The sequence below is a fragment of the Melanerpes formicivorus genome, unplaced genomic scaffold (genome assembly GCF_026170545.1).
Source record: "Melanerpes formicivorus ecotype bairdi unplaced genomic scaffold, bMelFor1.0.p_v2 SCAF_96, whole genome shotgun sequence".
NCBI classification, from domain to species: Eukaryota; Metazoa; Chordata; class Aves; order Piciformes; family Picidae; genus Melanerpes; species Melanerpes formicivorus.
In genome coordinates, this window is record NW_027142448.1 from 770,648 (window position 1) to 795,237 (window position 24,590).

Below are 24,590 nucleotides of genomic sequence, written 5' to 3' on the forward strand. Positions count from 1 at the left end.
AGCCAGCTGGCAGCCAGGCACCAGTGGTGTGCCCCAGGGAGCAGTGCTGGGCCCCATCCTCTTTAACATCTTCATTGATGATCTGGATGAGGGGATTGAGTCAGTCATCAGTAAATTTGTACTGATCAACAGTAGGCTGAGCATGAGCCTGCAGTGTCTCCATGTGGCCAAGAGGGCCAATGGCATCCTGGCCTGCATGAGGAACAGTGTGGCCAGCAGGAGCAGGGAGGTCATTGTGCCCTGTGCTCAGCACTGGTTAGGCCACACCTTGAGTCCTGTGTCCAGTTCTGGGCTCCTCAGTTTAGGAAAGATGTTGAGATGCTGGAAGGTGTCCAGAGAAGGGCAACAAAGCTGGGGAGGGGTTTAGAACACAGCCCTGTGAGGAGAGGCTGAGGGAGCTGGGATTGCTTAGCCTGGAGAAGAGGAGGCTCAGGGGAGACCTTCTTGCTCTCTCCAACTCCCTGAAGGGAGGTTGTAGCCAGGTGGGGGTTGGGAGGACACAGTCTCAAGCTGCACCAGGGGAGGTTTAGGCTGGATGTTAGGAAGAAGTTCTATACACAGAGAGTGATTGCCCATTGGAATGGGCTGCCTGGGGAGGTGGTGGAGTCACCATCACTGGAGGTGTTTAGGAAGAGACTGGATGGGGTGCTTGGTGCCATGGTTTAGTTGATTAGATGGTGTTGGACTTGATGATCAAAAAGGTCTCTTCCTACCTGTTCAGGAGGAGACTTGACGGGGTGCTTGGTGCCATGGGTTAGTTGATTGGGTGGTGTTGGGTGATAGGTTGGACGCGATGCTCTTGAAGGTCTCTTCCAACCTGGTTTATTCTATTCTATTCTACCTGGTTAATTCTACTCTATTCTATTCTATTCTATTCTATCCTATTCTACTCCACTGACAGAGACAGAATAGAATAGAGAATACAGAATTAACCAGGTTGGAAAAGACCTCAGAGATCATCAAGTCCAACCTATCAGCCAACACCATCTGATCAACTAAACCATGGCACCAAGTGCCTCATCCAGGCTCTTTTTAAACACCTCCAGTGATGGTGACTCCACCACCTCCCTAGGCAGCCCAGGGAGGGTCTGCCTCCTTAGGAACTGGGCAAAAGACACCAAAGAAGCTCTTCACAAAGCTCTATGTGGAGTTACCTGTGCCCAACTTGTCCTTCACCATAGGTTCAACTTTACAGGACTGCTGTGTCCATGGGCTGTTGGTTTCCCTCAGGTATTTCATAGTATCATAGTATCAGTCAGGGTAGGAAGGGACCACAAGGATCATCTAGTTCCAACCCCCCTGCCATGGGCAGGGACACCCCACACTACATCAGCCTGGCCACAGCCTCATCCAGCCTGGCCTTAAACACCTCCCTGGACAACCCATTCCAGGGCTTCACCACTCTCATGGGGAAGAACTTCCTCCTCACCTCCAGCCTCAATCTCCCCACCTCCAGCTTCATTCCATTCCCCCTAGTCCTATCACTGCCTGAGATCCTGAGCAGTCCCTCCCCAGCCTTCCTGGAGCCCCCTTCAGATACTGGAAGGCCACAATTAGGGATCCTTCTCTTCTCCAGACTGAACAGCCCCAACTCCTTCAGTCTGTCCTCACAGGAGAGGTGCTCCAGCCCTCTGCTTATCCTCCTGGCCCTTCTCTGGACCCGTTCTACAGGACCATCAGTGTACTGCTCTCAAGCTGCACCAGAAGAGGTTTAGATTGGATAATAGGAAAAATTTCATACTGAAAGAGTGTTCAAACATTGGAGCAGGCTGCCCAGGGAGGTGGTGGTGTCAACATCCCTGGAGGTGTTCAAAAAATGTGTAGACATGGCCCTTTGGGACATAGTTTAATGGCCATGGTAGTGTTAGGGTGATGAATAGACTTGGTAATCTTGAGGTCTTTTCCAGCCTTAATGAAACTATCAAGATCTCAGGGAGTGATAGGACTAGGGGGAATGGAATGAAGCTGGAGGTGGGGAGATTCAGGCTAGATGTGAGGAGGAAGTTCTTCCCCATGAGAGTGGTGAAGCCCTGGAATGGGTTGTCCAGGGAGGTGGTCGAGGCCCTGTCCCTGGAGGTGTTTAAGGCCAGGCTGGCTGAGGCTGTGGCCAGCCTGATCTAGTGTGGGGTGTCCCTGCCCATGGCAGGGGGGTTGGCACTAGATGATCCTTGTGGTCCCTTCCAACCCTGAATGAAACTATGAAACTATGAAACTATGATTCTATGAGTCTATGCCCACCCTGGGCTTCTGGCTTGACTGACATCTGGATCAAGGAGCTAGAAAGAGAAGCCCAGAAGCAGCTCTGTAACCCAACCTCCCTTTTGTTTCACCCCTAGATCCAGCTTAGCCTAATGGACTCCAGAGATTTTGAATTTGTGCATGCAAATGTCAGGTTCACTGCTTGTTTGTGCCCTGATTCAACAAAAACATTTTTCTGGGATGTGAAGGCTACAAAATTAGGTAAGGAGACAAAGGAGGGGCAGGAGTGGGAGGCACTGTGGCAGAGGTGCTTGAGGAAACCTGAGCTGGGCTGGAAAGGAGAGCTGTGGTCTGTCATACGAAGCATGAGTAAGCAGCCTGGGGCTGGGCACACTGACACATCAGCATGGATGTGCCAGCTGGCCTCTCAATGTTTTGTTCTTCAGGGAAAGTGAATTTCACTGTCACTGCTGAGGTGATGGAGAAGGAAGGTGTTTGCACTGAGAGTACAGCCCTTGTGCCAGCGTCTGGAGGCAAGGACACGGTGGTTAAACAACTGCTGGTGAAGGTCAGCTCATGCTTCAGGGTCTTGGCAAGGTCAGACTCAAAATGCCCTGGGGGGTGGCTCTGGGAATGGAGAGTCAGCACAGCAGGTAAGCACATTCCTCAGAGGGGCTGGTCAAAGAGGCATTCTAAGGACAGGTTGGGTTGGGGCATGAGCTAAGCACCTCCACTCCATGGGACAGAGAAGTCAGAGCTGCTTGCTAGCAGGGCAGTGGGGGCAAACATGATTTAGCAGCTTAGAAACCTGCTTCCCAGTGAGACCTCCTTGCTGGCAAACATCTCCCTGCTGCATGAGGCCCTTTGCATGGCTCATGAGGACAGCTTGCAAGATGAGGTTGTGTGGGGCTGCTATCTCACACTACTGCTCTCCTGGAGCTCTTACTGGAGCTGACCAGACTTTTCCCCACCAGGCAGAGGGGCTGCTGGAGGAGAAGACTCACACCTCACTCCTGTGCCCTAAAGGTAGGTACACAGGTACCTCAGAGACAGGGGCTGTGCAGGCACACAGAGCAGAAAGACAAACAGAAGCAGGGTGGTGTGGGAGACCCTCTGGAAGTGCATGGGGAGAGCAAAGTCAGTGGCTCTGGAGTTCTTGTGAGGAGGCAAAACCATTCAGCTCTACCCACTTCCACAAGCTCCTGGCAGCACCAAGCCACTGCCTGATCACATCTCAGTTGCTCATCAGTGAGTTGTATGACCTCTGCCAGCCTCTCTGTTGAATGCTGGTTTTGCCAACTGATGAGGTGATCCCAGCCTTGCTTACACCACCTCCTGGGGATGCCTGTGGGGGTTTTTGTTCAGCAGGTGATGTCCCTGCCCATAGCAGGGAGGTTGGAACTAGGTGATCCTCAAGGTCCCTTTCAACCCAAACTGTTCTATGATTCAGTCCCATCTCCCTCCTGCCTGTGGTTCTGATGCTCTTGCCTTTTGCAGGAACACCAGCTTCTGAGACAATCACTTTCTCTGTGCCAGAGAACACAGTGCTGGGGTCGCAGAGAGCTCACATCTCTTTCTTAGGTGAGATTTGGGGGGAACTTGGAAAGACATTTCACTGTGGGAGTCTTTTCTTCTGGTGCCACCATGTCTGCTCTGGCAGAAATAGGAGGAAATGTGTACAGTAGATGTGATTCTGGGGCCTTACCTCCTCCAGAGAAGGAGTCCAGCTCTCTTACCCAAGTGACACAGGGCCAGATGGGCATATATGATTTCACCCAGCCAAAGGAAAGGTGGACAAGATGGACAAAAAAAGGTGAATGATGCCACATCCAGCTGGCAGCCAGGCACCAGTGGTGTGCCCCAGGGATCAGTGCTGGGCCCCATCCTGTTCAATATCTTTATTGATGATCTGGATGAGGGCATTGAGCCCATCATCAGTAAATTTGCAGATGACAGCAAGCTGGGGACAGGAGTTGATCTGTTAGAGGGTAGGAGAGCTCTGCAGAGGGACCTGGACAGGCTGGGCAGATGGGCAGAGTCCAACAGGATGGCATTCAACAAGTCCAAGTGCCAGGGGCTGCACTTTGGCCACAGCAACCCCAGCCAGAGCTACAGGCTGGGGTCAGAGTGGCTGAGAGCTGCCAAACAGAGAGGGACCTGGGGGTGCTGATTGACAGCTGCCTAAACATGAGCCAGCAGTGTGCCCAGGTGGCCAAGAAGGTCAATGGCATCCTGGCCTGCATCAGGAACAGTGTGGCCAGCAGGAGCAGGGAAGTCATTGTGCCTCTGTCCTCAGCACTGGTTAGGCCACACCTTGAGTCCTGTGTCCAGTTCTGGGCCCCTCAGTTTAAGAAGGACATTGAGAGACTTGAAGGTGTCCAGAGAAGGGCAACAAGGCTGGGGAGAGGCCTTGAGCACAGCCCTGTGAGGAGAGGCTGAGGGAGCTGGGGTTGCTTAGCCTGGAGAAGAGGAGGCTCAGGGGAGACCTCATTGCTCTCTCCAACTCTCTGAAGGGAGGTTGTAGCCAGGAGGGAGTTGGTCTCTTCTCCCAGGCAAGCAGCACCAGAACAAGAGGACACAGTCTCAAGCTGTGCCAGGGGAAGTTTAGGCTGGAGGTGAGGAGAAAGTTTTTCCCAGAAAGAGTAATCTGCCATTGGGATGTGCTGCCCAGGGAGGTGGTGGAGTCACTATTCCTGGAGGTGTTCAAGAGGGGATTGGATGTGGCACTTGGTGCCATGGTTTAGTTGTCATGAGGTGTTGGGTGACAGCTTGGACTTGATGATCTCTGATGTCTTTTACAGTATCACAGTCTCACAGTATCACTAAGGTTGGAAGAGAACTTGAGGATCATTGAGTCCAACCTGTCACCACAGACCATGGCACCAAGTGCCACATCCAATCCCCTCTTGAACACCTCCAGGGATGGTGACTCCACCACCTCCCTGGGCAGCACATTCCAATGGTGAACAACTCTCTCAGGGAAGAACTTTCTCCTCACCTCGAGTCTAAACCTCCCCTGGCACAGCTTGAGACTGTGTCCTCTTGTTCTGCTTTTCCAGCCATATTGATTCTGTGATTGTATGATCACTGTTTCTGCAGGACTCTGTAGACATTAGAGTGACAGCAGTGTGGCCAGAGGTGACCTGGGACCACTCTTAGCAGGTTGCCTGGAGAATCAGTGAGGCCAGATGATTTTTCACATGCAAGAACATGTAATGCTCCCAAAGCCGTGGTTCTGTCCTACAGGTGACATTTTGGGGCCTGCACTGAACAACATAGATGATCTCCTGCAGATGTCCAGTGGCTGTGGTGAGCAGAACATGGTCCATTTTGCCCCCAATGTGTTCATCACACGGTACCTTGAAGAAACAGGACAGCTGACTCCAGAAATCAAACAGAAGGCAATTGGCTATTTGGAAAATGGTGGGTAGATTTCTTCTCCTCTTGGATTCTTAAACTGGTGATGTCCACTGCAGCAGATTGTGTGGTGGGGATCCCAGCAGAGGCTTGCTGCTGATCAGGATTTCTGCAGCATCAATTGTTTGACATCACGGGAATTGCAGCAGTGCAAGTCATAGGAGGAGAGGCTGAGGGAGCTGGGGTTGCTTAGCCTGGAGAAGAGGAGGCTCAGGGGAGACCTCATTGCCCTCTACAACTACCTAAAGGGAGGTTGTAGCCAGATGGGGGTTGGTCTCTTCTCCCAGGCAACCAGCACCAGAACAAGAGGACACAGTCTCAAGCTGTGCCAGGGGAGGTTTAGGCTGGAGGTGAGGAGAAAGTTCTTCCCAGAGAGAGTTGTTAGCCATTGGAATGTGCTGCCCAGGGAGGTGGTGGAGTCCCCATCCCTGGAGGTGTTCAAGAGTGGATTGGATGTGGCACTTGGTGCCATGGTCTAGTCATGAGGTGTTGGGTGACAGATTGGACTCGATGATCTTTGAGGTCTCTTCCAACCTTATTGATTCTATGATGCTGTGCCCCACACAGCACCCATTTGAAAGCCCTGTGTTGAATTTCTCTCTCTAATGGTCAGCAGGATTGGTGGGGCAGGGTGACACCTAGGGCATACAGCAGAGAGAGAGCATCTTCACTTCTCCCAGCCTCTTCCTGCAGGGTACCAGCGGCAGCTCCTGTACAAGCACGCAGATGGCTCATACAGTGCCTTTGGGGAAGGAAGTGAGCCAGGGAACACATGGTAAGCAGAGAGATCCAGACTCAGCTGAGGAGCAACAGCTTGACCTAGACAGGCTCAAGCTGGCTTAGATTTTGGCCTGGGGAATTTGAGGAACTTTGGAGGTCTGGAGTTCAAACTGGATCTCCTCCTGGAAGAGCACTGTGCCAATGAACTGTCCTAAGGTACTCCTGCTTGACTGTGCTTGCACATCCCAGCTTGGGCTGACTCTGAAACCCTGGGTGCAAAGACAGCTTCTTTCCAGGCTTTCTGGAGTGCTTTGTGCCCAGGGAGGTGGTGGAGTCCCCATCCCTGGAGGTGTTCAAGAGGGGATTGGATGTGGCACTTGGTGCCATGGTCTAGTCATGAGGTCTGTGGTGACAGGTTGGACTGGATGATCCTTGAGGTCTCTTCCAACCTTGGTGATACTGTGATACAACCAGGACTGGGGAAAGGGCTGAGTGAGCTCACTAAACATCAACCCTCCTGACCTGAAGTCACATTAAGTGCACCCTGTTGGAACTGACAGAGCTTTGGGGGAAGCATGGAGCTGTTGCTGGGTTTTTTCTCTCTTGCTTCAAGTAGATCAAGAGTATGTAACTCACATGCATTGCTTCCACTTCTCCATCTGTGCAGAGGCTCTTCCCTGCTGGCATTTCTCCAGGGGTGAGACAGTAGAAGACACAGGGAATCCTGTCTCCTACTGGTGCTGGGCATCAGTGACTGGTTCAATTCAATTTTCTTCTCCATTCCTTGGACCCAGGCTTACTGCCCTCGTCCTCAAGACCTTCAGCCAAGCCCGGGACTTCATCCACATAGATGAGCAGAATATAAAGGATGCTGCCAGTGCCCTGATAAAAACTCAGACTCAATCTGGCTGCTTCAAGAGTGTGGGGAAGCTCTTCAACAATGGTCTGATGGTATGAAGTGTCCTGGCTGTGCAGTAGGTAGCTCAGGGCTCATACTGGTGCAATTTGGGTGCCAAGAGCAAACAAACCCTCCTGCGGGAGGGAGGCTCTGATGTGCCCAAGATCACCCTTGGGGGACACTCAGGATTGTGCTTAGTCATGGTGGCACCTTTTTGAGTTATGGATGATGCCTGTGTGGGAACTGAGAGAGTGCCCTCCCCCCTCAAAAGCTGGGATGTATTCCCTTGGGAAACTGGTTTAGCTTCCTATCCCATTATTGAGCTGCTCCTTCTGCCTTCAGTTTGAGTTACCACCTCCACAGAAAAAGTCAGAAATTAAGTGAATGGAGATTGATGGCAGCCACCCAAGTGAGGCTCACCTTACCAGGGAAGTGTCCTACACACTCAGAGACAGCACAGACACACAGAGTGCCACCCAAGTGCAGCCAGCAGCAGTCCCAGTGGTCAGAAGCTCAGACAAATAATCTTCTAAGTGAAGAGAATGGTGCCTTCCATTTCCCCTTGCAAGACATGCCTTTTCTTCTGCTCCTTCATACCCTTGCCACTGTCTTGGCCCTTGAATGAGCTGCCACCTCTCAATGGGGTTGTGAGAACATCACTTGCTCCTGGAACTGAAATCTGCTACTGAAAACTTTTGCAGGGGAAGGGGAAGGGAAAGGAAAATGTGTTCAGAAGGAGAGAAGCAGCTACCCAGAGGATCTTGGGTCACCATGGCTGAGCAGTGCTCTGGGCAGCAGGGCCTGCAGAGTACAGACCAGCCCTGACACTTCCTTAGCAGAAGGAGGAAATGGCCTCCTTTTGCACCAGGGAAGGTTTAGGTTGAATATTAGCAGACACTTCTTCACTGAAAGGGTTCTGAAGCACTGGAACAGGTTCCCAGGGAGGTGGTTGAATTGCTCTCCCTGGAGGTGTTTCAAAGAGGCAGAGATGTGGCGCTGAGAGACAGCTTGGCACCAGGCTTGGTGGCATTAGATGGGGGTTGGACTTCATGACATGAAGTCTGTCCTGGTAAAACCAATTCTGTGAACAGGGCCAGCACCACTGTTTGCACAAGGCACTGGAAAACTTTGTCTTCTCCCTTCTCACAGCAGCCTTCTTCTCTGTCTTGGGGTGGCTGCAGGGTGCAGTGGAGGAAGGACTGGGGCTGAGCTCCGCAATCATCACAGCTCTCGTGCGCTCAGGGATGCCGCGCTCTGTGAGTACCGCATGGGGCCGGGCTGTGTGTGCAGAGGTGTGCAGCCTTGGGGCAGGCAGAGGTGTGCAGCCTTGGGGCAGGCAGAGGTGTGCAGCCTTGGGGCAGGCAGAGGTGTGCAGCCTCTGGGCAGGCAGAGATGTGCAGCCTCGGGGCAGGGAGAGATGTGCAGCCTCTGGGCAGGCAGTGATCTTCATCTTCATCGATGATCTGGATGAGGGGGTCGAGTCAGTCATCATCAAGTTTGCAGATGACACCAAGTTAGGAGCAGATGTTGGTCAGTTAGAGGACAGAAGGGCTCTGCAGAGGGACCTCGACCAACTGGACAGATGGGCAGAGTCCAACAGGATGGCATTCAACAAGTCCAAGTGCCAGGGGCTGCACTTTGGCCACAGCAACCCCATGCAGAGCTACAGGCTGGGGTCGGAGTGGCTGAGAGCTGCCAAACAGAGAGGGACCTGGGGGTGCTGATTGACAGCCACCTGAACATGAGCCAGCAGTGTGCCCAGGTGGCCAAGAGGGCCAATGGCATCCTGGCCTGCATTAGGAACAGTGTGGCCAGCAGGAGCAGGGAGGTCATTGTGCCCCTGTACTCTGCACTGGATAGGCCACACCTTGAGTCCTGTGTCCGGTTCTGGGCCCCTCAGTTTAAGAAGGACATTGAGAGACTTGAAAGTGTCCAGAGCAGGGCAACAAGGCTGGGGAGAGGCCTTGAGCACAGCCCTGTGAGGAGAGGCTGAGGGAGCTGGGGTTGCTTAGCCTGGAGAAGAGGAGGCTCAGGGGTGACCTCATTGCCCTCTGCAACTACCTGAAGGGAGGTTGTAGCCAGGAGGGGGTTGGTCTCTCCTCCCAGGCAAGCAGCACCAGAACAAGAGGACACAGTCTCAAGCTGTGCCGGGGGAGGTTTAGACTCGAGGTGAGCAGGAAGTTCTTTACTAAGCGAGTCGTTCGTCATTGGAATGTGCTGCCCAGGGAGGTGGTGGAGTCCCCATCCCTGGAGGGGTTCAAGAGGGGATTGGACGTGGCACTTGGTGCCATGGTCTAGTCATGAGGTCTGTGTTGATAGGTTGGACTCAATGATCCTCGAGGTCCTTTCCAACCTAAGTTATACTGTGATACTGTGATACTGTGATGTTCTGTCTCTGGACAGGCAGCGATGTGCAGCCTCTGGGCAGGCAGTGATGTGCAGCCTTGGGGCAGGCAGAGATGTGCAGCCTCTGGGCAGGCAGGATTATGCTGCTGGTTTCCTCCCCATGTGTCCTGTCCCTCTTTCCACCCTCCTTTGCACGCCTCTAAGCTGTGTTCCCTCCCCATAATTCCTGCCAGCAACCAGCATGCTTCCAGTTGGAAAAAATGGGCAGTGGCACTGGTGAAGGGTCTAGAGCACATCTTCTGAGCAGCAGCTGGGATAACAGGGGCTGTTCAGCCTGGAGCAAAGGAGTGTGAGTGGGAACCTTCTCACTCCCTGCAGCTCCCTGAAAGGAGGTTGTGGCGAGGTGAGGGTCAGTCTCTTCTCCTTAGTAACAAGTGACAGGAGGAGAAGAAATGGCTTCAAGATGCACCAAGAGAGGTTTTGGCTGGACATGAGGAACAATTTCTTCCCTGAAAGGGTTGCCAAGGCCCAGCACAGGCTGCCCAGGGCAGTAGTGGACAGAAGCTGAACATGAGCCAGCAGTGTGCCCAGGCAGCCAAGAGGGCCAATGGCATCCTGGCCTGCATCAGGAAGAGTGTGGCCAGCAGGAGCAGGGAGGTCATTGTGCCCTGTGCTCAGCACTGGTCACACCTTGAGTTCTGTGTCCAGTCCTGGGCTCCTCAGGTTAGGAAAGATATTGAGTTGCTGGAAGATGTCCAGAGAAGGGCAACAAAGCTGGGGAGGGGTCTGGAGCACAGCCCTGTGAGGAGAGGCTGAGGGAGCTGGGGTTGCTTAGCCTGGAGAAGAGGAGGCTCAGGGGAGACCTTCTTGCTCTCTACACCTCCCTGAAGGGAGGTTGTAGCCAGGTGGGGGTTGGTCTCTTCTCCCAGGCCAGCAGCACCAGAACAAGAGTACACAGTCTCTAGCTGTGCCAGGGGAAGTTTAGGCTGGATGTTAGGAAGAAGTTCTACAGAGAGAGAGAGAGATTGGCCATTGGAATGTGCTGCCCAGGCAGGTGGGGGAGTCACCATCCCTGGAAATGTTTAGGAGGAGACTTGACAGGGTGCTTAGTGCCATGGTTTTGGCTGGACATGAGGAACAATTTCTTCCCTGAAAGGGTTGCCAAGGCCCAGCACAGGCTGCCCAGGGCAGTGGTGGAGTCCCCACCCCTGGAGGCATTTAAAAGCCACGTATATGCCATGCTGAGGGACGTAGCTTAGTGGTGGCCTAGCAGTGCTGGGTTAGCAGCTGGACTTGATGATCCTAAAGGCCTTTTCCAAAAGAAAGAGTTTTGTGATCATGTGATTCTGTATCCTAGGACCCAGTGGTGTGGAAAGCTCTGAAGTGTATAAAGGACATGGTCAGCTCTGATACTGGCAGCTCCAACCTCTATGACCTGGCACTAGCTGCAAATGCTTTTGCAGTAGCAGGAGAGAAGACCTTCAGGCAGAAAATCCTTGACAGATTGGATATGGCTGCCATAACATCAGGTACCAAAGACTGAGGGGCAGGAGAAAGAGACATTGGCAGAACTGTGTGGAGGTCCCAGGGCTGACAATCAAGGGAATGGAAGACAGGAGTGGGGAGCACTGTGGGGAGGCCAACACTTTCACAAGCTCTGTTTGCCAAGGTGTATTGGTACGGTGGGACAGACTTCCCCCATGATCTCACAGTTCTGGTCTCCCAGACCCAGAGGAGCTTCATGGATGTTGCAGAGCTCCTTCTTCCCACACTGTTGACTTAGGTCTCTGCTGGATGCATTCCTGGGCAGCCTGTGCTAGATTCTATGGCCCTGCTCTGGCAGGGGAGTTGGACTCAATGATCTCTGGGGGGTTGGACTCAATGATCTCCCTTCCAACCTCTAGTTCCTGTGACCCTGGGAAAAGCAGGGTGTGGGGGCAAGCAGGGAACTATGAACCCATACCTTGTCCCACTGTACATTTTCACTCAATTCCTAGGCCCAGGGGTGAAGCAGCACTCTGAGGTCATTAGATACAGCCATGCTCCATAAGTGTTTTCACTCCATCTCTAGATGACCAAATATTCTGGAGTCAACAGTCCCAAAAGGAAGAAGATTCCCTGCACTGGTATCGGGCTCCATCTGTTGATGTGGAACTGACATCCAGCATCCTCATGGCTCACCTCTCAAAGCCAAGTTTGTCTTCAGATGAAATCAAAAAGGCATCCCGGATTGTGTCATGGCTCACCAAGCAGCAGAACCCTTATGGAGGCTTTGCTTCAACCCAGGTAATCTCTGGGAGAGAATGTGTCACCAGCTATGGTTTGTGAGATCAGCTATGGTTGTGCAGGTGACAGCGAGCTGGGGACAGGAGTTGATCTGTTAGAGTGTACAGAGCTCTGCAGAGGGACCTGGACAGGCTGGACAGATGGGCAGAGTCCTAGGGCAGGAGATTGAACACATCCAAGTGCCAGGTGCTGCACATTGGCCACAACAACCCCAGGCAGTGCTACAGGCTGGGGTCAGAGTGGCTGAGAGCAGCCAGGCAGAGAGGGACCTGGGGGTGCTGGTTGATGATAGGCTGAACATGAGCCTGCAGTGTGCCCAGGTGGCCAAGAAGGCCAAGGGCATCCTGGCCTGCATCAGGAACAGTGTGGCCAGCAGGAGCAGGGAGGGCATTGTGCCCCTGTACACTGCACTGGTTAGGCCATACCTTGAGTCCTGTGTCCAGTTCTGGGCTCCTCAGTTTAGGAAAGAGGTTGATTTGCTGGAAGGTGTCCAGAGAAGGGCAACAAAGCTGGGGAGGGGTCTGGAGCACAGCCCTGTGAGGAGAGGCTGAGGGAGCTGGGGTTGCTTAGCCTGGAGAAGGAGAGGCTCAGGGGAGACCTCATTGCCCTCTCCAACTCCCTGAAGGGAGGTTGTAGCCAGGTGGGGGTTGGTCTCTTCTCCCAGGCACCCAGCACCAGAACAAGAGGACACAGTCTCAAGCTGTGCCAGGGGAGGCTTAGGCTGGAGGTTAGGAAGAAGTTCTATACAGAGAGAGAGATTGGCCATTGGAATGTGCTGCCCAGGGAGGTGATGGAGTCACCATCACTGGAGGTATTTAGGAAGAGCCTGGATGGGGTGCTTGGTGCCATGGTTTAGTTGATCAGATGGTGTTGGGTGATAGGTTGGACTGGATGATCTCAAAGGTGTTTTCCAACCTGGTTAATTCTATTCTATTCTACTCTAAGCAGAGCAAGGGGTCCTAGCATTCCCCATAGTAAAGAAGAAAGAGGGGGAAAAAAGGAAAAACTATCTATGGATTTATAGCTGCTGGGAGCTGGGAAAGGTGGATATTTGTGTTCCTCTGAGATAACCCTGGAGCTGGGAAAGGTGGATATTTGTGTTCCTCTGAGATTATCCTGGAGCTGGGAAAGTGGATATTTGTGTTCCTCTGAGATAATCCTGTGCTGAAAGTCCAAAAGGAGAGTTGAACCCTTACTGTGCTGTAGCTGCAGTGTGAGAGAGAGAAGGGCTAAGCACTGGAAATGCAAAGGGAGAAGGGATCCTGTTTTGCCCAAGGTGTTTCTCCTCCCTCAGGACACAGTGGTTGCCCTGGAAGCCCTGGCTCTGTATGCAACCAAGACCTTCAGCAAGGATGGCCCTGATCTTCAGGCTTCTCTCTCCTCTGAGGGTTTCAACCAAAACATCAGAGTAGACAGCACCAATCGCCTCCTGCTGCAGAGAGTGGAGCTGCCAGCCGGGCCCCAGCACTACACTGTGCGTGTGCAGGGCCATGGCTGCCTCTTCCTGCAGGTAAGCCCAGCCATGGAGGAAGGGTCTGTCTAGGGAACAGCCTTGAAAGCCAGGGGGCTGCCCACCTTCTTTCTTAGCCAGCACTGAAAACAGACTGCTGCAGTGACTTGCAAGAACATGGGGTCATAGCCAGCATCAGTAGGTGAGAGCCAACAGGAAGGGAACAGCAGTACCCCAGATGGAAGCTGGGGGATTCCAGCCAGCCAGAGCTGCTGCTCCTCTCTGAGAAGTCCATTGAACACCACCAGGAGCAGGGTGCCAGCAGAACCTCTGCTCTCATCAGCATAGGGCAGCAAGCAGCAGCCAAGTGCTAGAGGATGACCATGATACTCTGTGGCAGTTTCAGGCTCTGCCTTTAGAAGGTAGCTGCAGATTTTTGAGAGGAAGAGTGAAGAAGTATAAACAGTGCACAGGTGGGTGTGAAACAATGCACAGGTGGGTGTGAAACAGTGCACAGCTGGGTGTGAAACAGGGCACAGGTGGGTGTGAAACAATGCACAGGTGGGTGTGAAACAGTGCACAGCTGGGTGTGAAACAGGGCACAGGTGGGTGTGAAACAATGCACAGGTGGGTGTGAAACAGTGCACAGCTGGGTGTGAAAAGGAAAACAGACGATTATTCCGAAGGAATTTCCTTGGGCAGAGGTGTGGAGGGCACTAACAATCTCTCACTCTCCACATTCACTCCTTTGCCTTTTCTCTGGTTGCTTCTGCTCTGCCTGGCTGGGAGGATCTTATCACTAGTAGCTGACCCTGCAGATAAGACTGACATTCCTGCTAAAGGCCCCTTTTGTCTTTCTTCTATCATAGAGGGAAGGGAATAAAAGGGGCTCTGGGGGGAGTGGGGTAGCCTTTTCCTGGTCATTTTGATCAGGGGAGTTTCCTTGCTGTTGTCTGATTGTACACACCTGTATAGCAAACTCCTGGCCAAGCTGTCAGCCCCTGGTTTGGGCAGCAGCACTCTGAGCTGGGTTAGGAACTGGCTGGAGGCTGAGCCCAGAGAGTGGTGGTGAATGGTGCCACAGCCAGCTGGCAGCCAGGCACCAGTGGTGTGCCCCAGGGATCAGTGCTGGGCCCCATCCTCTTTAACATCTTCATTGATGATCTGGATGAGGGCATTCAGTCCATCAGCAGTAAATTTGCAGATGACACCAAGCTGGGGGCAGGAGTTGATCTGTTAGAGGGTAGGAGAGGCTCTGCAGAGGGACCTGGACAGATGGGCAGAGTCCAAGGGCAGGAGATTGAACACATCCAAGTGCCAGGTGCTGCACATTGGCCACAACAACCCCATGCAGTGCTACAGGCTGGGGTCAGAGTGGCTGAGAGCAGCCAGGCAGAGAGGGACCTGGGGGTGCTGGTTGATGGTAGGATGAACATGAGCCTGCAGTGTGCCCAGGTGGCCAAGAAGGCCAATGGCATCCTGGCCTGCATCAGGAAGAGTGTGGCCAGCAGGAGCAGGGAGGTCATTCTGCCCCTGTACACTGCACTGGTTAGGCCACACCTTGAGTCCTGTGTCCAGTTCTGGGCCCCTCAGTTTAGGAAGGATGTTGAGTGGCTGGAAGGTGTCCAGAGAAGGGCAACAAAGCTGGGGAGGGGTCTGGAGCACAGCCCTGTGAGGAGAGGCTGAGGGAGCTGGGGTTGCTTAGCCTGGAGAAGAGGAGACTCAGGGGTGACCTTCTTGCTCTCTACAACTGCTTGAAGGGAGTTTGTAGATAGGCAGAGGTTGGTCTCTTCTCCCAGGCAAGCAGCAGCAGAACAAGAGGACACAGTCTCAAGCTGTGCCAGGGGAGGTTTAGGCTGGAAGTTAGGAAGAAGTTCTACACAGAGAGAGTGATTGCCCATTGGAATGTGCTGCCCAGGGAGGTGGTGGAGTCACCATCATTGGAGGTGCTCAGGAGGAGACTTGACAGGGTGTTTGGTGCCATGGGTTAGTTGTTTAGGTGGTGTTGGATGATAGGTTGGATAAAATGATCTTGAAGGTCTCTTCCAACCTGGTCTGGTCTATCCTATCCTATCCTATCCTATCCTATCCTATCCTATCCTATCCTATCCTATCCTATCCTATCCTATCCTATCCTATCCTATCCTATCCTATCTCCTGTCTATCTGTACACATTCATTGCAACCCATTGTAGAGTGCAGTTATTGCTTGTAAATACAGCTTCCATTTGCTTCCAACTGAGTGAGTGTTGTTCATGTGGTGGTAAGATTCCAAACCATTACACACTCTCCACCAGAACAGAAAGCTGCTGTTGTCTGCCAGCTGGCTTCTCTCTGTCCTGGCAGGCCGTGCTGCGGTACCACATCCCTCCAGCGCGGAGCGAGGACGCCTTTGCCGTGTCTGTGCGCACAGACTGCACTGCCCCCAACGCCACCCAGCTCTCCATCACCCTTCATGCTCGGTAGGAGACCCTCAGTTGCCCCTTGCATCCACTCTGCTAAGAGAATTCATACCAGTCTCTTAGTGAGCAGGATTCCCCTTCACTCATCACGTCCAAGGGCTAAGATGTCCTCATTCATGATGGCATTCAACAAGTCCAAGTGCCAGGGGCTGCACTTTGGCCACAGCAACCCCATGCAGAGCTACAGGCTGGGGTCAGAGTGGCTGAGAGCTGCCAAACAGAGAGGGACCTGGGGGTACTGATTGACAGTAGCTGAACATGAGCCAGCAGCGTGCCCAGGTGGCCAAGAAGGCCAATGGCATCCTGGCCTGCATCAGGAAAAGTGTGGCCAGCAGGAGCAGGGAAGTCATTGTGCCCTGTGCTCAGCACTGGTACTCAGCACAAGGCCACACGTTGAGTCCTGTGTCCAGTTCTGGGCCCCTCAGTTTAAGAAGGACATTGAGAGACTTGAAGGTGTCCAGAGAAGGGCAACAAGGCTGGGGAGAGGCCTTGAGCACAGCCCTGTGAGGAGAGGCTGAGGGAGCTGGGGTTGCTTAGCCTGGAGAAGAGGAGGCTCAGGGGAGACCTCATTGCTCTCTACAACTACCTGAAGGGAGGTTGCAGCCAGGTGGGGGTTGGTCTCTTCTGCCAGGCAGCCAGCACCAGAACAAGAGGACACAGTCTCAAGCTGTGCCAGGGGAGGCTTAGGCTGGAGGTGAGGAGAAAGTTCTTCACTGAGGGAGTAATTGGCCATTGGAATGTGCTGCCCAGGGAGGTGGTGGAGTCCCCATCCCTGGAGGTGTTCCAGAGGGGATTGGATGTGGCACTTGGAGCCATGGTTTAGTAGTCATGAGGTGTTGGGTGAGAGGTTGGACTTGATGATCTCTGAGGTCTTTTCCAACCTTATTGATTCTATGAATCTGTTTATGCTGTTCTCAGCTGGGTGACAGGTGCAAGCCCCCAGAGGGACAGCTCAGGCTACAGATCTCCTTGTTATTATGACAGTCACCACCAATTGTCCCAAGCTCTATGGCTCAGACTACCTTCTAGGCTCAGGTCTCAAAATAGTGATGATGTGAAGGTCCTGTGGGTCTGACTGCTGACACGGACCCTAAGTCTTCCCTCCTCCATGCATGGTTGACTGTCAGACCACTCTGCCCTGCCATAGAGCTGGGACAGGTATACTTGGGACAGAACTCCCAAGGGAGCAGGCAGAAGATGTGATGTCCTCTGACACATGTAGAAAAGGTTACTCCAGAAATCTTCCAAGGAATTCTTTCTCCCTTGTCTCAGAATAATTAAAAGAGAAACTGGGGGAAGCACAAAGATTTATTCCAGTACAGAAGAAGGTTTGCTTACAGGAGAAACACTGAAAGTGAGGGCAGATTCCTCCAGCAGAGTGCCAAAGCTGGGCTGGAGTGTCTGGAGATCACGGCTCAGGAAGTAACATTGGTGCTGTCCCCTGGTCTCCTGCTGCAGCTACACAGGGAACCGTGTGTCCACCAACATGGTCCTGGTCCACATGGAGCTGCTGTCTGGCTACAGCCCTGTGCCAGCTTCACTGCAAGAGGTGAGACTGTGAGATCTGCCTGGAGAAGAGGAGGCTCAGGGGAGACCTCAGTGCCCTCTACAACTACCTGAAGGGAGGTTGTAGACAGGCAGAGGTTGGTCTCTTCTCCCAGGCAACCAGCACCAGAACAAGAGGACACAGTCTCAAGCTGTGCCAGGGGAGGTTTAGGCTGGAAGTGAGGAGGAAGTTCTTCACTGAGAGAGTTATTAGCCATTGGAATGTGCTGCCCAGGGAGGTGGTGGAGTCCCCATCCCTGGAGGTGTTCAAGAGGGGATTGGATGTGGCACTTGGTGCCATGGTCTAGTCATGAGGTCTGTGGTGACAGGTTGGACTGGATGACCTCTGAGGTCTTTTCCAACCTTACTGATTCCATGACTCTATGATTATGTCCAGCTGGAATGAGGATAATGGTGGAAGTCCACCCTGCAGGGCTGTATGCAGAGCTGTGATCATTCCTCTGGGCAGAGCAACAAGGCTATTTTCTTCTCAAGAAATGTTTATACCCTAAGTCTCTTCCAGACCACATTTTGCCTTCTCCTACCCAAAGGGCTCCTTGGCCACGAGAGCATTTTGCCCTGGCCCTCAGAAGAACAAATAATGTCTGAATATTTTTGCTTTCTCTTAGCCTTTCTGACACCTTCCCCCTATTTTCAGCTCAAGAAGATGCCTTTAGTGAAGAAAGTGGAAAGTAAAGCTGAGCAAGTTGTTCTCTACTTGGAAGAAGTGAGTGCTGAATTTATACTAACATCATCCACTGTCATTAAAAGGGCTAAGGTCTGGCAGATAGGTTGCAGCCTACTCTTGCATCTTGATTCCAATCAGTATTTTAAGTACCCAGAGCTGTTGCTCCTGCATCTCAGCCATATTGGGTGACCTGCCAGCCTGCAGCAGTTCAGCTGTATGCAGGGCCTCTTCCCTTGGATAAAATGAGGATAACACTGATGGCTCAGCAGAATTGAAAGAGAAATCAGGGGACACACAGAAATTCATTCCAGGAGAGCACCAGGTATGCTTAACAGGAGAAACACTGCAAGGGAAGGCAGATTCCTCCACCTGGGTTAAGTTGAGCTAAACTGGTGCCTCCAGGTTGTGAGTCCACAGTGTCTGACCAGGACTGGGCAGCAGTGATAGGATCCATCCTGTGAATTCAATTCTTAGAGAGCCCTGAAGGAGCCTAAGTGTAGTAGGAAGCAGCCAAGCTTTCTTATGGAGTTTGCCAAGACCACTCAGTGTTAAAGCAGGTGGTTGTGTCAGCAGCAGTGCATGCTCCACAGCCTCATCAATCAGCAGATCAACAGCCCCACTAGCCTTGCTCTAGCTACAGGCACACCCAAACAAAAGGGGAAATAACAAGGAGTTAAAAGCTTTCAGAATCTCCAAGGAGAGCTTTCAGATCCCTGTGATTGTTCATCTCCCTCTCTGCTCAGCACTGGTGAGGCCACAGCTTCAGGACTGGGCTCAGTTTTGGAGCCCTCACTACAAGAAGGACATTGAGGTCCTGGGATGGGTCCAGAGAAAGGGAATGAAGTTGTTGGAGAGTCAGGAGGACAGGTCTTGTGAGGAGCAGCTGAGAGGACTGGGGATGGTTAGCCTGGAGACAAGGAGGCTGAACAAAGACCTTCTCACTCTACAACTCCCTGAAAGGAGGGTGTAGGGAGATGGCAGTCTGTCTCTTCTGCCTAGTAACAAGTGATAGGATGGAAGGAATTGGCCTCCAGTTTCATCTCAAGAGGTTTAGGTTGGCTATTAGAAGAAACTTCCCCACTGAAAGGGCTCTCAAGCACGGGAACAGGCTTCCCAGAGAGGTGGTTGAATCCTCATCCCTGGAGGTGTCTCAAAGGTGCAGAGCTGTGGTGCTGAGGGACATGGTTTAGCATCAGCCTTGGTAGAGTGAGATGATCCCTGGAGGTGTTCAAGAGGGGATTGGATGTGGCACTTGGAGCCATGGTTTAGTCATGGGGTATTGGGTTGGACTTGATGATCCTTGAGGTCTCTCCCAACCTACTTCATTCTATAACTCTATGATGGTTGGACTTGATGATCTTAAAGGTCTGTTCCAATCAAAATGATTCTGTGGTTCATCCCTAGCTGAGCTGAGCTAATCTGAGCTAAGCTGGCCTCATGGCAAGTGTGTCACCATCCTGTCTGTGCACAAGGGGTGCTGCTTTTGTCACACCTACAGGAGAAAGGCAGCACAAAGATCTCAGCTCAGGCTATCATGTAGCAGAAGGTGGATCCCAGTCAATAGCAGTTCATGGAACTGCTGTCACCCAGCTGCCACCTTGCATTTGTCTGCTTGATGATGAGGGTTGTGCAAGATGAGAATAAAAGCTGATGCAATGGGACTGTGGGTGCAAGTAGCCACTGAGGTAAGATGCATGAAGGAGCTCAGAGCAGAGATGGATGGAAATTGGCTGGGACCACCAGTGCTATGTTGAGATACTTAGAGCACACTGACTGTGTGGGTTTGTTGTCTCTCCCAAGCTAAGTTAACATTAGTGACTGAAAAGGGGAGGTGGCCACAGAGTGAGAAGTAAAAGATACTCCTGAGATGGACTGGGAAGCAGAACAAATCTCTCTCAGTTGTGAGGACTTCACAGAGCCTGAAGGAGAGCAGGTGGAAGAGGTTGTCAATTCCAGCTGTAATCCTTGCATCTCTTGGTCTTAGCTGACTAGACAGCCCCACAGCTACACTTTGCTGGTGCAGCAGGAGGTGCAAGTGAAGGATCATAAGCCAGCTAACATCAAGGTCTACGATTACTACATGCCAGGTAAGTTCAGGTTGCTGCCTTGCAGACCCAACCCAATTGTACCCCTGGAAAGGCCTTTTCTGGACTTGTGAGGTCTAAGACAATCCCTTCCCTTGCATGTTTATCTAACTGCCCCTCAGAAGCTCTCTAGTGACAGGCTTCTCTGCTTGGGTTTCAGACTGTAGGTCTCTCTTTCTCTGGTCCCCCAGCTTGCAAGCTTGCCTTTGTCTTGCAGACCCACTTAGGTTCTAAGGCTCACAACAAGAAGGGAGTACAGAGCTCAAAACCATTCCTTTGTACACTCATTTTGTGGGAGGTAGCCAAGGCAGGGGGATGGCTTAGAAGAATGAGTGCCCCCCTGGCAGAACAACACTGTCAGAAACTCCTCTGTTCTCTGGGGTCCCTGCTGGGGATAAAAGGTAGAAATATGGCAGGGCTTGCTCTTGCTTACGGGGAGGACCACGTGGCTCAGTTGGTAGGGCATGAGACTCCGAGTGTTGAGATTGTGGGTTCGAGCCTGCAATGGGCAGTGATGTCCTTCTTTATGTCCTTCAAGTGGCTCAGTTGGTAGTGCATCAGACCCTTAATGGGAAGGTTGTGAGTTCAAAGCCTGCAGTGGGCAGTAGTGTCCTCCCTACTCTAGTCATGAGGTCTGGGGTGACAGGTTGGACTTGATGATCTTTGAGGTCCCTTCCAACCTTAGGAATACTGAATACTGAATGTATTGCTTCAGAAAGTGAGGAATCCATGAATGTAGTGGAGATGTTTGGAACTTACAGCTTCAGAATGTCACCAGCCCCAGGACCTGGGGGAATCTGGACTGGCTGCACCCAGAGTCTTTGACCATGCCAGTTTGTGTGTCACAGTAGAGGGGAATCATGGTCTGTAAGCTGAGGAGGGACCTCTCCCAGGAACAGAGGCATGATGCTGGGTTTCTTCAGTGAGGTTTTAGCAAGTGTACCTCACCAGCCCTTCTTTTCTTGTCTTCCAGAAGAAACCACGACGATGAGCTACAGTGCCTTGTGTGAGTGAGGTAAGGAGCTCGTCTGTTGGCATGGTCTTGAAGAGCATGGAGATACAGGCAAGGCCAGCAGGCAGGTTGAGGGTAGAAGGTGATTAGCAGTGCTAAACAAGAAGGAGTTCCTATATCCCAATGGTTAAACTAAAGGAAAGGGAGAACTGAAGTGGAAGGTTTGGAGTGCTGAGCTCATCAAAGAGTTGGAGGTATGTTGACAGAGAGCAAGGGCTGCTCGTCCTGAGTCCTACCACTGGCCTTTTGCATCAAGCATACTTCCCTCAGATCAACACAGTTCCTTTTCCTGGCACTTTCCCTGCATTTCCAGAGCCCCCCAGACCTGTGCACACAACAAGCCACACTCACCTTTACTGCAGGACCTAACTCTGTCTCAGTGCCAGTCTTTCACAGCCTGGTTTCACAGAAGGGAACAGGCACCTGTCCATCCTCTTGCCAGGATGGGTAAAGGCAAAACCTGAACCTGATCAGTGCCTGCTTCTGTTCTAAATTCTTCTTCATCTGCATGCTTCCTGGCCCACAGGCCATGAGACAGAGAGAAACACTTGCTCCAGGAATCACCTGCCCTGCCCTGGACTTGCAGCCACAAACCCTCTACTCTTAGTGGAGATTCTGCTATAGCTTTGATCTGGGTAGATTGAGTGAGCCCCCCTTTGATGGCTTGGCAGTCTCCTTTAGTCACAAGGTGCACAAAAAACCCACCACCCAGTTTCCAAGTGGTTGTATTTAATACTTCAGGAACACAGACTTATTGCCTTTTGATGTCTCCACAGGGACAGGCATAAGGAGCCACCCTCTGCAGTCTCTGTCCATCAGTCCAGTGTCACCCCTGCCCACAGCCACCACGTGGAGATGAGAAGCAAGGAGAAAACGTGTGACATTTCCTGATGAGCAGTTTTGAAAGGCTTGGACTGTGCCTGGCATCTTATTAAATCTCAGGAGACTGGAACTGTCTGATTGAATGCTTATTCAGGTTTACTGTTTACCTCCCAAACCAGGAAGGCTTAAGGGCACCAGGGTAACACCAGCTGCTTCTCCTCTGCTCTGTGTGTACATGTGCACAGGCATTCTGCTCCTTCAGTTGCAGACTTGCAGAGGAGGAGGTGGAGCCTGCACCAAGGGCAGAGCACTTCCAAGCACTTCCACTGGTGACTCAGGAGCTTGCAGAAAGGGCACAGGAGACACAGCTGTCACAGCATGGTCACTGGTACTCCAGTGCTGTCTGAGTCCTACTGCAGGAAGCATTGGGAGAAACCAATGTGAGGAGAGAGCAACAGAGGAGCTACAAGTCTTGTACCCTTAAGGCAGAGATTATATCTTCACAGGCTAAGCTTGTAGTTCATCAACAGCTGGAACACAGTCAGCAAGGTCAGGGGTCTTGCTTACTTTAATTCTTCCCAGGTGTGTACCACATGCACGACACCCCCTCCACCACCCCCCCAGCCGAGGTCCTCACAGTCCAGACACAGCTTAGCCTGTTGTGATCCCTCAGTCCATCCACTCAAGTGGAGGACCACCTGGGCTCTGTCCCAGCTGGGTGGCATTTCCTTCCATTCCATGGCCAACCAGGGGAGGTTCAGGCTGCATGTTAGGAAGAAGTTCTTCCCAGAAAGAGAGATTGGCCATTGGAATGTGCTGCCCAGGGAGGTGGTGGAGTCACCATCACTGGAGGTGTTCAGGAAGAGACTGGATGAGGCACTTGGTGCCATGGTTTAGTTGATCAGATGTTGTTGGGTGATAGGTTGATCTCAAAGGTCTCTTCCAACCTGGTTAATTCTATTCTAGTCTAGTCTAATACTAGGCAAAGGTAGGAGTCATGGTGTGGTGATTCCTCTCCTGTACTTCATCACAAGTCTGGGAGTTCCTGCACCTCTCTATGAAGAGCCATGTGCAGTTGTGGGGGTAGCAGGCAAAACAAACAAGGAGGACATGATTCAGCCCCTCCATAGCTATCATCAGGCTGTGCAAGGCTAGTTGTAGGGAGTGGCTCTCTAGGCAGGTCCCTAGGCAGCATTCTTTCTATGGGATGGGGCCAGGATGCAGCATGCACCCTATAAAGACTCTGCCTTGTTCTTCCAGAAGGGACTTAGAATCATAGAATCACCAAGGTTGGAAGAGACCTCAAAGGTCATCAAGTCCAACCTGTCACCACAGACCTCATGACTAGACCATGGCACCAAGTGCCACATCCAATCCCCTCTTGAACACCTCCAGGGATGGGGACTCCACCACCTCCCTTGGCAGCCCTTTCCAAAGCCTAACAACTCTCTGTGAAAAGCTTTCTCCTCACCTCAAGCCTAAACTTCCCCTGGCACAGCTTATTCTGGTGCTGGTTGCCTGGGAGAAGAGACCAACCCTCTCCTGGCTACAACCACTCTTCAGGGAGTTGTAGACAGCAATGAGGTCACCCCTGAGCCTCCTCTTCTCAGACTCATCTTGGCTTCAGGATACTACTAACAGGCTCTCCCCTTTGTGGCAGATGGATATGTCACCCTACAGGACACTGTACCTTGCCAGCTTCAGCTTGTTCCTGAATCCCCCCTTTCCCACCCTACAATGAATGTATGTAGGGCTGGAGGGAATGGAGCCTTGTCTGTGTCTGAGTGCCTTTGCTAGCACAAGTTGCTACAGCTCTGCATTCTTACACCTTGCAGTGCTTCCTTCCTCACTTTCATTTTGAAAGATACTGTCCCTGTGTCTGCCTTCCACCACAGCCTTTTAGCTGCCTTGCCAGATCCACATGCACATCCACAGATAATAGAATAGAATAATAATACAATAATAAACCAGGTTGGAAGAGACCTTCAAGATCATCAAGTCCAACCTATCAACCAATTCAACCCACCTAATCAACTAACCCATGGCACCAAGCACCCCATCAAGTCTCCTCCTGAACACCTCCAATGATGGTGACTCCACCACCTCCCTGGGCAGCCCATTCCAGTGGGCAATCACTCTCTCTGTGTAGAACTTCATCCTCACCTCCAGCCTAAACCTCTCCTGGTGCAGCCTGAGGCTGTGTCTTCTTGTTCTGATGCTGGCTGCCTGGGAGAAGAGACCAACTCCTACCTGGCTACAACCTCCCTTCAGGTAGTTGTAGAGAGCAATAAAGTCACCCCTGAGCCTCCTCTTCTCCAGGCTGAGCAACCCCAGCTCCCTCAGCCTCTCCTCACAGGGCTGTGCTCCAAACCCCTCCCCAGCTTTGTTGCCCTTCTCTGGACACCTTCCAGCAACTCAACCTCCTTCCTAAACTGGGAGGCCCAGAACTGGACACAGGTCTCAAGGTGTGGCCTAACCAGTGCAGTGTACAGGGGCAGAATGACCTCCCTGCTCCTGCTGGCCACACTGTTCCTGATGCAGGCCAGGATGCCATTGGCCCTCTTGGCCACCTAGGCACACTGCAGGCTCATGTTCAGCTGGCCATCAACCAGCACCCCCAGGTCCCTCTCTGCCTGGCTGCTCTCAGCCACTCTGACCCCAG

General features: G+C 52.3%; 2 protein-coding genes across 2 annotated transcripts in view; one reads left to right on the forward strand and one right to left on the reverse strand.

Moving 5' to 3' along the window:
- Nucleotides 1-22,058, forward strand: part of LOC137455320 (alpha-2-macroglobulin-like protein 1) — a 42,679-nt gene extending 20,621 nt beyond the window's left edge. The window contains exons 15-31 of the mRNA XM_068166032.1: nucleotides 2,337-2,460; nucleotides 2,646-2,767; nucleotides 3,174-3,225; nucleotides 3,697-3,780; nucleotides 5,446-5,622; nucleotides 6,310-6,391; nucleotides 7,131-7,287; nucleotides 8,416-8,490; nucleotides 10,938-11,109; nucleotides 11,652-11,866; nucleotides 13,161-13,376; nucleotides 15,662-15,777; nucleotides 17,236-17,326; nucleotides 17,981-18,049; nucleotides 19,995-20,097; nucleotides 21,068-21,109; nucleotides 21,883-22,058. Coding sequence (XP_068022133.1) covers nucleotides 2,337-2,460; nucleotides 2,646-2,767; nucleotides 3,174-3,225; nucleotides 3,697-3,780; nucleotides 5,446-5,622; nucleotides 6,310-6,391; nucleotides 7,131-7,287; nucleotides 8,416-8,490; nucleotides 10,938-11,109; nucleotides 11,652-11,866; nucleotides 13,161-13,376; nucleotides 15,662-15,777; nucleotides 17,236-17,326; nucleotides 17,981-18,049; nucleotides 19,995-20,097; nucleotides 21,068-21,108 — 1,896 coding nt within the window. The 3' untranslated portion in view covers nucleotide 21,109; nucleotides 21,883-22,058. The remainder of the gene's footprint in view (nucleotides 1-2,336; nucleotides 2,461-2,645; nucleotides 2,768-3,173; nucleotides 3,226-3,696; nucleotides 3,781-5,445; nucleotides 5,623-6,309; nucleotides 6,392-7,130; nucleotides 7,288-8,415; nucleotides 8,491-10,937; nucleotides 11,110-11,651; nucleotides 11,867-13,160; nucleotides 13,377-15,661; nucleotides 15,778-17,235; nucleotides 17,327-17,980; nucleotides 18,050-19,994; nucleotides 20,098-21,067; nucleotides 21,110-21,882) is intronic.
- Nucleotides 22,059-22,261: 203 nt separating this feature from the next.
- The window catches only part of A2ML1 (alpha-2-macroglobulin like 1), a 47,653-nt gene continuing 45,324 nt past the window's right edge, over nucleotides 22,262-24,590 (reverse strand). The window contains exon 36 of the mRNA XM_068166034.1: nucleotides 22,262-22,341. The gene's annotated coding sequence lies outside the window, so the exon portion shown is untranslated. The remainder of the gene's footprint in view (nucleotides 22,342-24,590) is intronic.